This window comes from Spinacia oleracea, unplaced genomic scaffold (genome assembly GCF_020520425.1).
Source record: "Spinacia oleracea cultivar Varoflay unplaced genomic scaffold, BTI_SOV_V1 SOVchr0_001, whole genome shotgun sequence".
NCBI lineage: Eukaryota > Viridiplantae > Streptophyta > Magnoliopsida > Caryophyllales > Amaranthaceae > Spinacia > Spinacia oleracea.
Genome location: NW_026614329.1, coordinates 95,368 through 115,252, shown reverse-complemented (window position 1 = coordinate 115,252; position 19,885 = coordinate 95,368). Strand labels below are relative to the sequence as shown.

At 35.3% G+C, this 19,885-nt stretch overlaps 1 protein-coding gene across 1 annotated transcript in view; it reads left to right on the top strand.

The window, feature by feature from the left end:
• Nucleotides 1–19,707, top strand: part of LOC110775894 (DNA-directed RNA polymerase III subunit 2-like) — a 41,926-nt gene extending 22,219 nt beyond the window's left edge. Inside the window, exons 20-40 of the mRNA XM_056834009.1 lie at nt 106–216; nt 304–420; nt 3,360–3,476; nt 3,647–3,727; nt 4,363–4,467; nt 4,542–4,622; nt 4,710–4,841; nt 4,960–5,004; nt 6,474–6,551; nt 6,801–6,940; nt 7,030–7,120; nt 9,202–9,311; nt 9,641–9,776; nt 9,862–9,992; nt 12,326–12,451; nt 12,530–12,585; nt 13,739–13,809; nt 15,841–15,925; nt 17,294–17,397; nt 18,883–19,011; nt 19,149–19,707. Of these exons, the coding sequence (XP_056689987.1) occupies nt 106–216; nt 304–420; nt 3,360–3,476; nt 3,647–3,727; nt 4,363–4,467; nt 4,542–4,622; nt 4,710–4,841; nt 4,960–5,004; nt 6,474–6,551; nt 6,801–6,940; nt 7,030–7,120; nt 9,202–9,311; nt 9,641–9,776; nt 9,862–9,992; nt 12,326–12,451; nt 12,530–12,585; nt 13,739–13,809; nt 15,841–15,925; nt 17,294–17,397; nt 18,883–19,011; nt 19,149–19,199 (2,097 nt within the window). The 3' untranslated portion in view covers nt 19,200–19,707. The remainder of the gene's footprint in view (nt 1–105; nt 217–303; nt 421–3,359; nt 3,477–3,646; nt 3,728–4,362; nt 4,468–4,541; nt 4,623–4,709; nt 4,842–4,959; nt 5,005–6,473; nt 6,552–6,800; nt 6,941–7,029; nt 7,121–9,201; nt 9,312–9,640; nt 9,777–9,861; nt 9,993–12,325; nt 12,452–12,529; nt 12,586–13,738; nt 13,810–15,840; nt 15,926–17,293; nt 17,398–18,882; nt 19,012–19,148) is intronic.
• The last annotated feature ends 178 nt before the right edge of the window (nt 19,708–19,885 follow it).

The following is a 19,885-nucleotide window of genomic DNA, read 5'->3' as shown; positions in this document are numbered from 1 at the left end:
ATTCTCTTTCTCAACTTCTTCATTTATTTTTTAATATTACAGTACTTTCTACTCTTTGCATATGTTGAAGCTAGCTTTTAGTGATTTAACCATTGGATATGGCAGGTACTTGGCAGGCTTTCTTACATTCAAGCATTGGGCTTTCTTACAAAAATTCAACCCCAGTTTGAGAAATCGAGGAAAGTTAGTGGACCCAGAGCTTTGCAACCTAGCCAGGTCATGCACTGTTTCTTTGAGGTTTTTAGTTCTGCAAGCCTTTTCATGTTCCAGATCTTGATTTGAAAAAGTATTTTCCTGTTGCAGTGGGGAATGCTTTGCCCATGTGATACACCAGAAGGTGAATCTTGTGGATTGGTAAAGAACTTGGCACTGATGACTCATGTTACTACCGATGAGGAGGAAGGCCCATTAATATCTTTGGTATGTATTTATTCTGTGGAAATCCATAACCTTTCACTGATACTGTAGTCTAGACCACTCTCTCAATGTCAAACACACAAGTTGGTCAGGTTGAGTTCAGATAACTTTCAGTTTGGGTTATTTACGGGCGTTGACATTTTTGTTCAGGTAAGGAAATGGTTGTTTTTGACCCTAGCTCATTTGTTTCAGGTTGACCGAACATGCTAAGAGCATCTTTTTACTTATATTACAAATACATACAATAATTTGTTTTAATCCTTTATTATACCCTTCGTTCTTTTTTGTTCTACCCAATTAATGTAGATTCAAAGACTAAGGAATATAAGAGGCAGGGACCATCCATTTGGGGTATTTCTACTTTTTGAAGAGCCGAGTATTCTTAAAAGGTATAAATGGGTCTCATGTAGTGGGCTAAAGGAGGGAACACAAGGGATATTAGTTTACTAAATAAAAATATCAAGTCAAAGTGGGTAGAACTTAGAAGAACAGATGAAAATGGAAAGTGGGTAGAACAAAAAGAACAGAGGGAGACATGGAGTATTATGGTACTACAATTAATAAAAATCAGTTTTAGAAGCACCGTAAGGTCATGTTTTATTTTTGTTTCAAATGGGATTACATTTTATGGAAGAGGCAACAATAAGTACTCCCTCCGTCCCAGATTTGTTTTTACATTTTCCATTTTCATTCGTCCCAGATTAGTTTTTACATTTCTATTTTAGGAAATACCCCCTCAATTATTTTAATACCTCTCTCTTTCCACTACCAAACACTGGCGGACCCAGTGTATTACCAGGGGTTGCACGTGCCCCCCCCCCCCAAAAAAAAAAAAAATTGTTCTGCTTTTTTAAAAAAATCCCGCTGTTATTAGGTATAAGTATATTACCATACACCAGACATCACAAATAAATGTGTGCTCTAGTGGTCAATGCTTGCCTTGAGATTTACTTCTTCAGACCTAATGGTCACAGGTTCGAGCTTGTCTAGGTGCAATTTTGCTTCCGTAGTCTTTTCTTTTTAATTTTTCAACGATAATATTAAAACATCATTACAAATTAAATTACAAAATATTTATTGTATTTCTTTTATTCATTACATGGGGTAGTACCAAATTTTGGATAACTTTGCTTCATTTTTTAATAAATTATTTCCTTTGTAAACAATATTTAGCTTAAATTAAAGTATATAAGTGGTTGTAGGTGTCTTGATGATTTGAAAAACAACAGTAGCTTTTTTTTTTCAAAGAATGTTGTGTGCTTTAACGTTGTTTAATGATTGGTGACCCCCCTGACTGAAAATCCTGGGTCCGCCACTGCTACCAAAAAGTAAGGGTCCCACACCCTCTCACATTCAATTAAAAAAAATACCCCATTATATTCTATCACATCTATTTTCCAATAAAAATACCCCAATATCTCATTTCACATCTACTTTTCCAATAAATTAATATTTAATAACCAAACAACAACTTCTAACCTAAAACTGTGTCATGATAAGTGTGAAGACTAATTTGGAACGGAGGGAGTAATAGGTTTATCTAATTGAAAAGAGAGAAAAATCTCAACCAAAAGACTGCAACAAGAGAAAGAGTACAAGACGGTAGAGGGAGTATATAAGGAAAAAGGGGAAAAAAATCTGAGGTTCTTGAAGTTTTTCCTAATTCACTGAGGTGCCCTCTGACAAGTGTTAATGTCTAGTGAAGCTGTAGGATAAGCAATCTCATTGTAACTTGATGCGGGTTTAAAGTGTCTACTGAAGATTAGTTTCCAAATCATTCTTTATTTATAATATTTGAGTTTTAATTTCAAATAAATAAAACAATGGGTTATTTCATCTGTTTATTATAAAGTTCAAAGCTAGAATTATATTTGCAATTTTTTGGGACATTAATTAATATATAGAATGTTGTCATATGCATTAACTGAGATTAACTAGATTGTGTGTTATGATATTTTTACTTAAAAAAATTTTGTTAGGATATCTATTCGGTTTACTGAGAAGATATTTAACATGTAAATTAGGGTAATTATATTTTAAGTATATAATAGAGTTTAATAATGCCTACAAGGGGCTAGTTGGTACTTTAATTTTAATGAAAAGTTGAGTAAATTGAGTTTTGAGTTTTTGTAAGAACTTGCGTGAGCTTGTGGGACGCATGTTCATGAATCATTAGAATTATAGTAAGATATGTTCTTATTCACCCCAAATTAGGAGAGTAAACAAATTGGTTGCATAGTTTTAGTTGATTACGAGATAAGATAAGCTAATTTCTTTGTTATTAGAAACTGAGGCCACCTTAAATAGGGAAAACTTCAAGACAACTCTTTGAAAAATTTCCAAGAAGAAAAATGACAGGTTCAAGGATTTTGTCAACCAACTATTCTAATGAATATATGCCAATATTGAAGGCCTCTACCCAATAGGTAGAGCAGATGAGGTTCACCTTTACTAGGTTATGTTTAAGACTTTTTCCATGTCTAACTAGTAACTACTATCGACGCAATTTCCATTCAAATTGGCATTCCAAAACAAAGAACAGAAGTATATGCATGGAACAACTACAACTCTCTTTTGCTAAGTTTTTCTCTTACCTTTTTTTAAATTTTTTCCCTTTTTGACCCCGACAAAACAAATTAATTGTGGGCAAGAAAAGAAATATAGAGTACAAAGCAGAAGGCATGATTTAACAATCTACTAGATTTTAAAAATCATATCCTATAGAAAAAATGTTGCCGTGTACTTTCCCGCTCATTATATTTTAGGTGTTAACTATTAAGTCCTTTACTCACTTTTGTGGTTCTTTTTCCTAGAATAAACTTGACATTATTCTTAATTTTTTCTCTTTGTATAAATCATATTCAAGCTCCATTTATTTTTCCCCTTTTTTGTTATATGATTGCCTATATTTTTCTGTTGCTTATCTGAAATTTTGTGTTCAGTGTTACTGTCTGGGTGTTGAGGATCTGGAACTACTCTCTGGAGAAGAACTGCACTCGCCAAATTCATTCCTTGTGATTTTTAATGGGCTCATTCTTGGCAAGCACAGAATGCCACAGGTAACTATGAGTACTAATATGATAGAATGATAAGACACTAAACACTGTTAATGTGCGAGAGGCTGAGCATATGTGGAACTATGATTAGTGAACATCACTTCTGTAGTATTTCAGCTGCTATTAATGTGTAGCTAGAATTGACTCTTTTTTTTTTCTCTTTTTGGGATCAGCATTTTGCCACTTCGCTGAGAAGATTGCGGAGATCTGGAAAGATTGGCGAGTTTGTCAGTGTGTTCGTGAATGAGAAGCAGGTACTTCTGTTTCTAGACAGATGATATTTACACTATGATCAGCCTCTTTTAACCATTGAACTTATTATTATTCGGTTCACGTCATATAAGGTTGGCTTGGGTTAGTAATATAACACTAAGTAATCACTATTCCTTCTTATATAAAGTAATCAACTAATTACTACAGTATTCCTTTTTGTATGATGTAGTGTTTGCCTTCAGCTTGTGTCTAAAAAATCAACTTTGTATGCTTATCATTTAAAAGCATCTAGGTGAACTATCAATTACTGCATATGGCTTCTTGTCAGATGTGCTAAGCATCTATATGCGAAATAGACCCCGTAAACTAAATGCAGCAGCCATATGCTTACCGTTTGTAGATAACTAGACATCTTGAAGATATTAGCATTTCGGCTGCAAATGACTCAACTCCTTGTGAATTGAATTGTATTATAAATTACGAAAGAGAAACTTTACTTCATTACTTGAATCTATCATAGGCAATAGAGGGTTCTTCATTGTTACAGTTATTTTATGGACAAATTATTCTTGAAATATTTACATTTTATGTAGTTTGTTCGTTCTGGTGTGTTGTTATTTGCTTTAATCATGTACCTTGTGCTTTGTAAACCTAGTATTCTTTATCATTTTTGCAGCGTTGTGTGTATATTGCATCTGATGGAGGTCGTGTCTGCCGCCCTCTTGTTATCGCTGATAAAGGTGTATCAAGGATCAAACAACATCATATGAAGGAGTTACAAGTAAGTAAGTTGCAATGTTAACATGGCACTGAAGGAATCAGTTTTATGATAACCAATTGATCATGTTTCTGTAGGATGGAGTGCGCACCTTTGATGACTTTTTGCGTGAGGGTTTGATTGAGTATCTTGATGTTAATGAGGAAAACAATACCCTGGTTAGTCTCTTTTTACTTAGTTGCATTATGTGCCTGTTTGGCTTTTCCATGCAATGCAGAACTGATATGCTTGTGGATGCTTGTTAGATCGCATTGTACGAAGACCAAGCCCAACTGCAGACAACTCACATCGAAATTGAGCCTTTTACAATCTTGGGTGTTATTTCTGGCTTAATCCCTTTTCCCCATCACAACCAGTCACCTCGAAATACTTATCAGGCATTGATATCTTCTTTTCTTATTGTAGCTCGTATTTTTTCCTGGAAATTTGAGTAGTACCTGCTCACTTCCTTTTCTCTTCTTTTGCTGAAATATGTACTTTATTTTTGCTCTCTAGTGTGCGATGGGAAAGCAAGCCATGGGGAATATTGCTTATAATCAGGCAAGTGTTCATCTCATCATGTTCTGTCCATTGCAGACCTGATCAACATGAGTACGGCTGGGCAGAAACTTTTAAGCCCGAAATTTTTTGAAAATTTAACGGGTTTTGGCAACATAAAAACTACACTTTTAGTTATAAATTTGGCCCGAACCGAAAGTGGCCCGAAATAGCAGGGTTGGGCACAAAGAAACCGACCCAAATCTTGGCCCAACCCGGCCCGACACACGAACCGATTTTTATGATTCGACCTGAACCCGGCCCTGCCTGCCTTTTGATCAGGTCTAGTCCAATAGTCCATTGTTAAATCATTATTTTGTGATACAGATTCTTCTTCTACTCTTCTGTGGTCAATAATTGTTTATATTGTTTTATCTCTGAGCTGGTACGCTAATCTTATGTTAGCCAGTTGGCATGCAGTAATTTATTGTCAAGACTGACCAAATGCGTGGCAACCTTGAGACTTTTATGTACGAGTGTGATTGTTGTGATGAGTATTCCCTACTCCATCAACAAGATATCCATTGAGTTGTCATTTTAAGTGTATTACGGCAACATTTGTTTGAATGTGGTACTGATTGAATCATGTGTGATGATAGTCATACTATAACTTGTATTTGAAGGGTGATATGGAACTTAACTGAATTACTAGTAGTCGGTTTTAGGAAGTGCACTAAGTATTTGAGAGTAATGTTACTCCTCTTTGGATACCCGATTTTAATTTGGTTTACTTTTTTGAAAAGAGTAATTTAAGTGCTGTGTTGTACTCTCTTTTTTAAGAAATTCTATATCCTACATTTTTACTGCCTATAATAAACTGATATTGTGATAGACCCGATTTTTTTTAATTGCATTAATTTCTCTTGTAACTGTCAAAGACGGCCTGGGACAAATTGGTAAGATACTAGATGCTGAATATTTGCACCATGCTGCTTTTACATGGTTGATCAACTTTTCATTTATCATTCATCATCATTATCATTACCCCATTGCCTCAAAGAGGCTCCCGCAAGAAGCGGGGTAAGGGGGGGTCCGGTGTACGCAACCTTACCCTTGCAATTGCAGAGAGGTTGTTTCCAATTGACCCAAAAGCGATAACTGGACGACAAGGGGACGACCATCTTCTACTTCATGGAAAGGAAGTTAAGAGGTTTTAAGAGCCATTTTGATTTATGTCTATATAAATTAAAATATATAAAGTTTGTAAACAAAACATTTAATAAAAATTATTTTCAAGTCGATTACTGAAGCCCTGGTTTCAACGTTTCCATGAGTGATCTTCTATGTAGCCATGTTTCCTTGTTTACATAAAGTTGTAATCTTTATTTTAAGATACAACCTTACTTTTTGGCTCTTTCTTATTTTATTTTTGACTTTTCTACAATCTGGAGTTTCTCAATTAAATTCTTTTGCTTTTATTGGTTTATTATAAGCTAATTGTACATTATGTTAATTTGTTGTCAATGCTTTAGCTTTTCCGCATGGACACATTACTGTATCTCTTAGTATATCCTCAAAGGCCTCTGCTGACGACAAAAACAATCGAATTGGTACGCTACTGTTTTTTTTGTTTTCCCGTTGTCCTTTTTCTGTTCCTTATTCCTGAGAGGAGGGTTCATCATAGTGTGAGCTATGAATGAGAAAGAATCCACTTTCTAACCTTTTATTTGCCTTTGAACATGAATAAGATGATAATTCACCAAATGGTGATTGATAATTGGAAAAGCTAAATAGACGCAACCTTGTTTGTTAAAACTATAGCCTTTTTCTGAGCATGGGTCTTCGTACTTCTTTTACAGGTGAAGTACGACAAGCTTGGTGTTGGGCAGAATGCAACGGTTGCTGTAATGAGCTATAGTGGATACGATATAGAGGATGCTATAGTCATGAATAAATCATCATTAGACCGTGGTTTTGGACGTTGTATAGTGATGAAGAAGTATTTTTCAATTCTTAGGACGTGACTAATTTATTTTCCTCATCTTTGTACTATTGCTGATATCTTGGCTTCTGTCTGCAACTTGATAGGAAGAATGCAATCATGCAGAGGTATGAGAATAATGCATCTGAAAGAATAGTTCCACCAATAAGAGAAGGATTTTCTGCAGAAAGAATGCAGGTAGTATCTTTTTGTTCCATGTGCCACATTGTGGAAGGCCTATTGTTCGTGATACCTAGTATTGCATTTTGTCTATATGTTTAAGGGTGTGTGCATGCTTGTGTGCCCTTGACAGGGGCGATGTGGGGTTAGGGAAGGAATAATTTCATAGGCAATGGATGAACCAGTATTCTGTGTCTTAAAGTTATTTTTTCCCACTTATCTATTCTACAAAATGCGACTATGTCCCCATGGTTTGCATAGGTAAACAAAAAATGCCTATCAATAGTAGTGGTCGGTTCCCCTCGTGCGGAGGGTTCCTAAGCTTTTCTTCTTACCTTATTAAAAAAAAAAAATAGTAGTAACCTTCAAAATTTTGAGGTAATTAAAGATTTGCGATAACTTAAAACCATTTCTGCATACCCTTAATTTTAATAGCATTGGAAATGTATATACGAATTATTTTGTTTGTTTTACATTACACTAAACGTGAATTCAGTTTATGTTTTACGGAGATATGGTATGATTATGACAGGCACTATGTGAAAACAAATTATTTGATGGTATAAATGTAGAGCGATTAACGTTTCAGGGAATCACAAGAACTGGTATAACGAATAACTAACATATGTTATAGGATTGACTGATGGAGTAACATATGTTAAGGGATGATGTTTGTGTTTCTGATTATTTTTGTCCTCTTTTACTAATGTGGTCACGAAATTGTAAGATTAGAGTATCCCGTATTGTTGGCGTGGGTCCTCTTCCCTCGAAAATGAAGGCAACAAGTGTGCAACAACTCTTTTTTATTGTCCAACAATGTAGTTTGCTGAAAGCAAGGGACACAATTGGGCAGGAAGGGCATGTTCAATACTTCAATTGTTGGATTTGCTTTTGTCGATTGTGAAAAATGTCAACATGGTGTGGCTATGTGCTATATGTCAAATTCCTTTCAATGCGAGACTTTTTGGCAGAAACCTGATTATAAATTGGGATAAATAGTAGCATCGTTTCTCACCCCTCAGTTGAAAGTAACGGAGAATAGCTACTTCTGCGGTCCTTCTATTTCACTGTTTTTGTTTAGAGTGGGTATACTATTTTTAGGTCCCTATATTGGTGAGAATGGGAAAGTTTGCGGAATTCGCAAATTAAGCGGGAGTGTGATATATCCATTTCTTGTTGTATTCTTCATATGTGATCAGTATTAATTAATTCTATATTTTATTTCTTGATCTCATTATTAGTGCAACACAATAGACCGGGAACCGCCATTGCATGAGATTTTGGTTATATGTTTGGATTCGGGAGCAACCTTTTTTTGTCCATTTCCCTCCGTTATATACGTTTTCCACTGTTCTTGACACTCCCATTTTTTCATTCCAGCTTGCACTGTTTGGGACCTTCGTTTATGGAGGCATCCCCATGACAGGGATATAGATGAGTTCACCTTGATTTTCAAGGTTATGTTTCCCCAATTGTTGTCCGTAGACTCGTAGAGGATTCTAGGAGGTGGTTGGGAAATTCATCGGGGAACTTTACTTGCAAGTTATTTTTTTGTTTTTTTTTTTTTTTTTTAACTTCCAAGGTACCCCCTCTTCCTTGTTGACAAATAATTTGTTTGATATCATGCTGTCAATTGCCAACAGCGCATCTTGCTCGCATGTGTTCCTTCATTGTGAGATGGCTAGTAATATTTTGAGGCAGCTGTTTGCTGTGTATGGAGAGTCCTAGGTTTTTCCTCGTACTGTTTTCGAACTTTTGCAAGTTTGTTTCGTGGGCTTTGGAAGGACAAAGCAGAAGATATTGTGGCGTAATGCTTTTGTGTCAATTATTTGGTGCCTGTGTCTAGAATGGATTGCACAAATCTTCCTGGGACGTTTTAACTAGTGATCTACTGTGGAATAGAATAACTTATTTACTATATTTGTGGGCTAAGAAACCACTTAACTAGGCTAATTTATAATCTGTTTCTGCTTCTATGTGGACAACTTTTCCTCTGTTTGTATTTTCTGATTGCTAGTATATGTAAAAGTTTCTTTCTCAAAATAACTGATACAGCTTGTATAGTATTTTACGCTAAGCTATTTGTGTGACTTGTTTAGGCATTGGATGACGATGGTATCGCTGCTCCAGGGCAAATTATTCGACAAGATGACTTCTTAGTTAACAAGCACACACCAACGGTTACGAGGGGACCAATCCCATCAGAGAGGTTGTTTAAACTTTCTTGTATGGCCTCTAGATTCACTTTCTGTCTCTGTCCCAAAATGATGTGCGACTTGGTTAATGGTTCATTTTTTCAGAGAAACTATCTCCTGGAAATAAGTTTTGGATGGTTTAGGTATAGAGTGGTGAGCAAGCGCTTGGTTTTAATTTATCACTTGCTCTTCTTTCTCTTTACCCACTCTTAAATCTTCTTATGCCAAAATTTGTCCTATGTTAACTAAGTGGAGCATCATTATGGGACACCTAAAATGTGTAAGTAGTCTCTGGAGTCTGGTTATGGTAACATTCTGAAGTAACTTCGTATTGATCCTCCAGTCAATATAGGCCTACGCCTTTCAAACTAAGTGGTCTTGCTGGAGATAATTCAGTGATAGATCGAGTGGCACTCTTCTCTGACAAGAATAGTAATCTGTGTATAAATTTCATAATTCGCCAAACTCGTCGTCCAGAGGTAATTGCAATTATGCTCATCTTTTCAATACCATGAGTCCACATTAATTGGTCAATTTAAACAATTGACTCATTATGTGTTGCAGGTTGGCGACAAGTTTAGCAGCAGACATGGGCAGAAAGGTGTATGTGGTACCATTGTTCAGCAGGAGGATTTCGTTTTCTCTGAGCGTGGCATTTGTCCAGATCTGATTATGAATCCTCATGGGTTTCCAAGGTCTTCTTATGTGCTTTTTAACTTTTTATTTTATAATCACCTCTTAGATCAGTTGAATGCTGTTAATAATTGATACTAATTAACATAGCTTGATCACCATTAATAGCAGAAAATAGGGAAGAAGAGGATGATTTTTGATTAATAAACTGGTTTACAGCACAATTTAAAGGTACTCAAAATTTCAAGAGGCTTGATTGTCTCCCAATGAACTCTTAAAAGCTCACTAAATACTGATATTGAACATAACGTTCTCTCTCTAATATGCTCTATATTGTAGTGATAAACTGCCTAACTTATTCCCCAAGCTACCAATAATTAAGATATCACCTAGAGTGCCCCTGCCCTTATATCAGTTCATTGCAATCATCTGGCTTAGTGCGATAGAGGACTTGCAGAAGTGTGAATAATGCTTCTGTCTCACTTTGCCCTAGTTTGTGTAGAAAGAGCCACAAGGGGTAGTGATGTAGACCAATGTATAAAAGGTTAAGGTGCGCCGAGGCGACAGGGGTTCTGCTGCACCTGGACACGCCTTTGGTGCACCTCAATTAAGTGAGGTGCACAATATAAAAATCTAAAAAATCGCGTTAGGTGCGCCTCTTTGAAGTGGCCTCGCTTGGGCAATAAACCCAGTGTGCCATTTTATTCACTGATGTAGATAAGATTCCATGTCCATTTCCGATGGAGCCAAACATTCATTTGTTCTTTTGGTTGTGGGATGTAATTGACTAAATTAAAATGGCTTTTAAAACCTCTTCGCTTCCTTTCCATGAAGTGGAAGATGGTCTTCCCGTTGTCCCGTTATCGCTTTGGGTCAATTGGAAACAACCTCTCTGCAATTGAAGGGGTAAGATTGCGTACACCAGACCCCCCCTTACCCCGCTTCTTGCGGGAGCCTATTTGAGGCAATGGGGTAATGATAATGATGAATGATGTAGATGGGATTCCACCTCCCATACCTAATTTTGCTTTTCACTTCGCCACCCTTCTAGCCTCCTAACAGGGGCATCACTTGATCTTCTGCTTACATGCCCAATCCATCTTAAACGATTTTCCATCATCTTAAACTCAATCGGTGCAACCCCTACTTTCTTCCTAATAATCTCATTCCTCAAACGATCCTTTCTTGTATGCCCACACATCCTACGTAACATGCGCATCTCCGCCACATTCATCTTATGAGCATGACAATGTTTCACTGCCCAGCATTCCGTGACGTATAAAGACGACGGTCGAATTGCCTTGCGGTAAAATTTTTCCTTCAATCTTTGGGTCATTCCTGGATCATATAGGAACCCCATGATACTTTTCCACTTCAACCAACCTGCTTTGATTCTATGAGCCACATCACCATCCGATTCCCATCCTTCTCGATAATAAATCCTAAATAACGGAACATTTCAGAGCCTTGGACAATTTTCCCATCTAAGGTAATCTCCCCTGTCTCTCTGTCTTGGACTCCATCAAACTTACACTCCATATATTCCGTCTTGCTTCTACTCAGCCTAAAACCCCGAGATTCCAAAGTTTTTCTCCATAACTCCAACTTACTCCACTCCTTTTGTTTCATCAATCAATACAATATCATCTCCAAACATCATGCGCCAGGGTATACCATCTTGAATTGACCTTGTCAAATTCGTCCATGACTATAGTAAAATCATGAAAGTTTTCACAAAATAGCAGAGTCGGACACTAGTCACACTAGGAAATGTACCCAAGTCTGAGTAACATAGTTGTTGAGCACCTAACTTTTCTGATATGGCCGTGGAGGGATCATTTGTATGCAACTTCAGGAGTACGTGCTTTCACTAACTATCTTTTTTTATTTTTTATCAGTATTAGTTCTTTTTTCTATCATGTCTCTTCTTTATACATTACCCCATTTTATAAATGTCGACATTTTTATTCTTTTCCGTGATTGTCATTGTAAGAGGAATCCTTTTGATCAGGAGATGAGGAACAACAAATGTTTATATTTTCTTCACTTAATCTGTAGCATTTCCTTTGTCAAGAACTTGCTAGAGTTCCCAAGTCCTCAGAATACCTTTTGATTAGGAGATGAGGGAGCTACAAATCTATTTTTGTATTTATGCATATCTTGAATGTATATGGTGCACTTGGGAAAATAATGCATTAACATCTTTTGTTGGAGAGCATGGACATAAATGTTCTATGGTACAAATTTTAGTTTTTCTATTGTCTTTCATGTCATGCTATATTAGGGTGACAGATGTTCCAAGTCTCTTACTATACATGTATAGACGGGCATCTTATGCATATTGGATGTATTATATATTGAATGTAATATGCCGATATGATTTTGTTTTATTCAGTCGAATGACTGTGGGGAAGATGATCGAGCTTCTGGGAGGTAAAGCTGGAGTTTCATGTGGCAGATTCCATTATGGAAGTGCCTTTGGAGAACCAAGTGGCCATGCCGACAAAGTTGAAGATATAAGGTTTTGAAAACTCGTTAAATGATAATTGTTTCTGTTTTCCCAAGATGTTTTCTGAATGCAGTTCTTGCTTTTTCACAGTGAGACCTTGGTGAAGCATGGATTCAGCTACAATGGCAAAGATTTCCTTTATTCAGGTTTTCATTGCCCTTTAAACCATTTTCACTTTGAGATATGCATTTCCGATTCTTCCTCGTTGTCAACAATGTGCTTATATTTTGTCAAGTATTTTCTTTTAACCAATTCTATGATCGTCTTCTTTATTTGGAAATTCTCTATGGATAGCATCATACTTTTTCAAATTCTCATTGGTAACAAAATGTTTGCCACTTTCTCTAAAGTAGCATTATTAATCTAAGTTTTCTCTAATCTAACATTATTTCACTACATTTGGCTTAATTAACCAATCTACTACCAAGTATGGTTAATTATCAAATTTCTAATATGATTTAGTTAGTTTATGTTTTAGGCGTTTGTTTAATCTGATTGTAATTACTGTTTCATCATTTTTGTTCCCTTTCGTGATTGGATTTTGGGACGAGGATAATTAGTTAGGATTTATCCTATCTTAGAGTTTTTTGTAACAAGTGCGTACGATTTCAATGGAAAACAGTCTCTGTAACTGACATTTTTATATATCATCATAAAATTACAGAAATAAGTTGCTTCGAGTGTCAGAAACTCAAACATCATCATACTAGTAATGGCAGTTGCATACCTTGAACTTTACCCACTTATCCACCATTGTTCACCGGCCCAAAAAAAAAAAGAACAGATGAAGGGGGTGAGAATAAAAAATAACCAAGAAGACAAAGGGGGAAAATGAGGGGCTGTTATGATTTTGATTATAAGAGCCTTTGGAGGCGGAATTGGTGATTAATGTTTTGGAGGAAAATGACTCAAATGAGTTACCATGGTTAACTTTTATTAGATTAATTAGGCGAAATTAGTGAAATAATGTTAGATTAGAGAGAACTTACATTACTAATGCTATTATAGGGAAAGTAGCAAATACCAATGAGAATTTGCAAAAATATGATGCTACCATAGAGAATTTCCCTTCTTTATTTAGTCCAAGTGTTAAGATAAATTTTCATTACCTCTCTTACATCTGTTTTGGAAAATATCTTTGATGTTCTCCAAGAACTGGACTAAATAGGTAAATATTATGTCTAACACAATTGTAATCTCTCAATATTGAGTTTTCACTTACATCCAACGAGGACTCTGTTGCCTCCGGTCCATGAGTAACATGTCTGCAAATTTTTAATTATACTGCTTTTCCTTCAGGCATAACTGGAGAACCACTTCAAGCATATATATTCATGGGGCCAATTTACTACCAGAAATTAAAACACATGGTGAGATTATGTGAACATTTTGACAACTATTTACTGTGAATGTCACAGCTGAAACTGTCTGCTGCCCCAACCCCTTTGATACACTTTATTTCGATGTTCTCCATGAAATGGAGGCTTAAAGTCTAATTATGATGCCTGGCATCAGGGTGACTTACATTGAGCTTTCTTAATGAAGGGGATAAAATACGGAGTAGGGTTGTGAAATAGTTGGTTGCAGTAAATAAGATTGTTTGGGGTATTAATATTAGATGCAGGTCGGTTTTGTGCTATTACATCGTTGCTTTGGTTTGAGCGGAATGATAGAGTTTATTGTTGCTGGTTGGTTCTTTGACTTATCTTTGGGCTCACACTCTTGTGGTTTAACCTGGTGTCCCTCTCTTACTTAAATGCATGATGCAGTTTTTCTTTCTTACTTGAGTTTGAGGGACTCTGCCACTCTGGTTCCCCTCATTGCAGTTTTCTTATCTGTTCTAAGTTCAATTACTCTAAGTTCAATTACTGAATATTACTCCTAGTAGTATGTACCTAATGATACTCCCGCGTCAAATAAATGTGATAAGCATAAAAATAAATAACGTAAGCATAAAAAATAACATGAAATCCGGTTAGAACTTAGAACGTATAAACAGATCTGAAATAAAATTAAAATCATAATCACGCCATTTCTTTACTTTCTCTCTCCTCTCCATTTTCTCTCCCGGTTTCACTTTCTCTGTGAGAATCACCATTTTTATTTTTCGTAATCTCTCCATTTTTCTCTCATATCTGCTTTCTCTCTCTTCTCCACTTGTTGCAAAAATTCAATTGATTCTATTAAAGTTATAATTCTTGTTTCAATGATTCCAAATGGAAGGAAGAAAAAAAAACAAAAATACGCAACAAAATTAAACGTAAAGATTATATTATGTTGCTTTATCATATATTTAATAAACACATTCATGGATTTAACATGTTAGATTAATTAAAAGTACATTTTTTTTTATATACTGAAATTGTTTACTATTTTATTATTTTCCATTCAAATCATGTTAGTTTTCACTACACTCGTGTTTTTTTATTAGTAAACGTGTTATTTTTTTACTCATGCAATGTTATTTTATTTAACTCCTATTTTACTTATTAAAAAAATTACCAAACAAGAGAACATGTAAGAAAAACAAAAAATAGTACTCTCTCCGTCCCATTTTATAGTCCCGTTTGACCATTTTCATGGGTTTTAAAAAAAAGTTGAATATAGTACATTGAAAAGTGAAATATAGGACATTGGTAATTGATATGTATGGGAAAGGGGAATATAGTACATTGAAAAGTGGAATATAGTATATAGGGAATTGTAATATAGTACATGTTTTGTTGTGTTTTCAATGCATTTTTAATTAATATAGTACATGGAAAAGTGGGAAATTTAATTGCCAAAAATAGAAACTGGACTATAATTTTGGGATCCCCGAATAGAAACAAGACTATAAAAATGGGACGGAGGGAGTACATAACAACAATTGAAATTATTCTCAAAACTACATTTTATTCCATTAATTCAGAATTGCTACGAATTTGCTACATAAGCTGTTTAAAATTTAGAGACAAAACACTTTTAAAACCTATGTTATTCTTCTTGACTTATGTTGTTTTCCTATAAATATATGTTATTTTCTCCTTCATGTTATTTTTTATAAAGCTAATGTTATTTTTTTTTTATCAAAAGCCCAAAGCACATCGTTTGTATGGGGAGTACCAGGAGACTCCCGAGAGTACCTAACAATTTGCGTTCTCCGTTCTAACCCATACCCCCCACCCCCCTTGGAGAAAATAGAATAGAGTATTGTTTATTGTTTTATTTGCTTGACCATACATCTAGGTGTATTCTATTCAGGATGTTTTCTTCCTTCATAGATCTTTGTTGGATACTATTTTCCAGAAGTGAAGTTGGTTCTCAAGATCAATTCCAGTTTCTTGTGGCGTTTTCTGGTGGTATAACAAAAATCCTTGTATTTCTCTTCTTCTAACTGTTCCATCTTTCTTGATACACAGGTGTTGGATAAAATGCATGCACGAGGCTTCGGTCCTCGTGCTATCTTAACTAGGCAGCCAACTGAGGGGAAGGCTAGAAATGGAGGTACTAATCTGACTGATCTGTATAAACTGCAAAAAGTTAAGAAAAAAAAACAAAAATACGCAGCAAAATTAAACGTAAAGATTATATTATGTTGCTTTATCATATATTTAATAAACACATTCATGGATTTAACATGTTAGATTAATTAAAAGTACATTTTTTTTATATACTGAAATTGTTTACTATTTTATTATTTTCCATTCAAATCATGTTAGTTTTCACTACACTCGTGTTTTTTTATTAGTAAACGTGTTATTTTTTTACTCATGCAATGTTATTTTATTTAACTCCTATTTTACTTATTAAAACAATTACCAAACAAGAGAACATGTAAGAAAAACAAAAAATAGTACTCTCTCCGTCCCATTTTATAGTCCCGTTTGACCATTTTCATGGGTTTTAAAAAAAAGTTGAATATAGTACATTGAAAAGTGAAATATAGGACATTGGTAATTGATATGTATGGGAAAGGGGAATATAGTACATTGAAAAGTGGAATATAGTATATAGGGAATTGTAATATAGTACATGTTTTGTTGTGTTTTCAATGCATTTTTAATTAATATAGTACATGGAAAAGTGGGAAATTTAATTGCCAAAAATAGAAACTGGACTATAATTTTGGGATCCCCGAATAGAAACAAGACTATAAAAATGGGACGGAGGGAGTACATAACAACAATTGAAATTATTCTCAAAACTACATTTTATTCCATTAATTCAGAATTGCTACGAATTTGCTACATAAGCTGTTTAAAATTTAGAGACAAAACACTTTTAAAACCTATGTTATTCTTCTTGACTTATGTTGTTTTCCTATAAATATATGTTATTTTCTCCTTCATGTTATTTTTTATAAAGCTAATGTTATTTTTTTTTTTATCAAAAGCCCAAAGCACATCGTTTGTATGGGGAGTACCAGGAGACTCCCGAGAGTACCTAACAATTTGCGTTCTCCGTTCTAACCCATACCCCCCACCCCCCTTGGAAAAAATAGAATAGATTATTGTTTATTGTTTTATTTGCTTGACCATACATCTAGGTGTATTCTATTCAGGATGTTTTCTTCCTTCATAGATCTTTGTTGGATACTATTTTCCAGAAGTGAAGTTGGTTCTCAAGATCAATTCCAGTTGCTTGTGGCGTTTTCTGGTGGTATAACAAAAATCCTTGTATTTCTCTTCTTCTAACTGTTCCATCTTTCTTGATACACAGGTCTTGGATAAAATGCATGCACGAGGCTTCGGTCCTCGTGCTATCTTAACTAGGCAGCCAACTGAGGGGAAGGCTAGAAATGGAGGTACTAATCTGACTGATCTGTATAAACTGCAAAAAGTTTATTTTCCTTGACACTACATTTTTGTTCAGGATTAAGGGTTGGTGAAATGGAGCGTGATTGTTTGATAGCTTATGGTGCTAGCAATTTGATTTATGAACGCTTGATGATCTCAAGTGACCCCTTTCAAGTTCAGGCAAGTGCATGTGTTTACTTTGTATACCGTATCTTTTTCATGTTCCTCTCTCTCCTAGTAACAGTTGGATTCTATCTTACGTTCTTTTTCATGTTCTTCTCTCTCCTAGTTACAGTTGGATGCTATCTTGTTAGCCTATGGTGTAATAATATTGTGAGGGAACTATCTTAGTTCCAAATTCTTGCTTCGTGCATGGACAAAGCATAGCTCTCCTCTTGCATGTTCCTAAATATACTCTTAAGTTTTGAGACTTAGGGGCTTCCATATATTGACTGTTCTATCAAAACAACATTGTGTGATTGAAAAGCTTAAACAAGTACTTTTAGGACTTCGGAAGGCATGACATATTTGTGTAGCATCGATGTCTTTGTGGGGCACATATTTGTCTGCCTTGTTTCAAGGAATGATCCTTCTTAGAAATTTTTTGGGACTGATAGCACATGCATGGAGAAATTGGTGATACTCTTGCAGGCACTATGCCCAGAAATTGGGACTTGAAAATTCAAGGAACGATCCTTCTTAGAACAAGAGTAATAAAATATTGTAAGTTAAGTCTGTTAATGTGACCACAATTTATTGTCTTATCTGCTTTTCAGTTTGCTAACTTGTCTTGTGATATATTGCCACTCATGCCTAGGCTCCTGAACTCTCCTTGCTTAGGTGCATCATGAGCCTTTTGAATTACTGAACCAGACCAAATGTAAATCTCCCGTCAGATTTTTTTGCTACATCTATACAAGTGTTAAAATGACTCATCTGCTTTGTTGAGTACCCTTCCACATACCTATGTTACACTGAACACCAAAAACCTCAATCTATCAGTTTTAGCCTTTTAGGTATGTGGGGAAAATCAGAATACCAATATCTATACCTTAAATAGAAAATGAAGTTTGGCACAGCTTTTTGCTATCAACAGAAGATTATGTTGCAATCATCTGGCAAGATTAAGCTGGCTAACAGCTTAAGCTCCTCCCTTTCCATCCAATAACTCTTCCATGATGTCTTTTACTCTTTTATATCAATGGTAACAAGGTGCAACTTCTTTGCAATTGCAATACTTAGTGTTTTTCCCTCTCCCTCATGGATCATGGTTGCCAAAGTCCTTGTTGGGAACGATTTGGTCACAACAATGTTGCCTGTCCTAGAAAAGGCTGCTATTCAGAAAATGTATTTAGCTAAAATTTTTGAAAGAGGGTTGTTCTGAAATTGTGACTAGGAGAGTCCTTTGTTTTTAGTCTTAATCAATGAGAACACGGTATCCACGTGCAATGTAGAAATCAGCTGTCTTTTATTTTGTATAGTTTGCTTCTTGAAGTACTCAGTAAATTGCGATTGTTCTCAAAAAAAAGAAAGCCCCACAGAAATAGATAGTTAAAATTTTATTTTGATTTTACTTTATATAAATTGGAATAATTCCAAAGTCGGTTGTTACCAGGATTTCATTGATACATTTCTACTGACTCTCATGTACCTTATTCTCTGCAGGTTTGTAGATTATGCGGATTGTTGGGGTACTACAACCATAAACTGAAGGCTGGTATTTGTAGTTCTTGTAAAAATGGGGATAATATATCTACCATGAAATTGCCGTATGCTTGCAAGCTCTTGTTACAGGTATATTTCACTCTTCCATTCCCTCGTGCCCCAAAAATAATAAATTAAAAAGAAATCCTGAGTCGTCTTGATATTTGTAACTATGCTTTCTTCTAGTAGTTTATGTTTGACAAATTATATGCTCCTCTCCTTCGCAGGAACTCCAGTCAATGAACATTGTTCCTCGTTTGAAGTTGGCTGATGTTTGATTCATTTAGTGTTTATGAAAAGGCTTGTTGTTTGAGATGCAACATCGTGATGATATTGACAAGGCATTTAGGCATATTTCCACCAGATAATTGTGCGGGTTTTAATGGACAAAAGAAACGTAACAAAGTGCAGGAAAAATGGTGGATATTATGGAATGGTGTTTGAATGTTGACCTAGGTCATCAATCTTGGGAATTGGGGAGCCATTTTTGAAGATCAAATGATGCCTGCTCATGAGAGTAAAGAGAGCAAGGACTCAAGTAACACAACGGCTCCTGTTTGCTACTACGTGTTACTTGGGGGTTGGTGCGTTCGTGTTGGACAGGGTTGAGTAGGCTATTTTTTTTTTGACCAATGATCGTATGATAGTTTGTGGAAACGGATTTTGAAGTAATTGTACATGTATACTAGTTTGTGCCCATTGCTAATGCACGGATATTTATAAAATTAAAAAGCTAATAAAAAAAAGCATTAATTTTAGTTTCTTCTTTATCATATTACTAGATTTTAGCCCGTGCGATGCATGGTTTCTATTAAATTGTTATGTTAAAATAAAACTCCTATGTATATACCAATTTTATATACTTCCTCCGTATTTATTTAAGGGATACACTTGTCTTTTCCGGCCGTATTAATTTAAGAGATACATTTTCCATTTTTAGTAAACTTATCAACCTCACCATCTA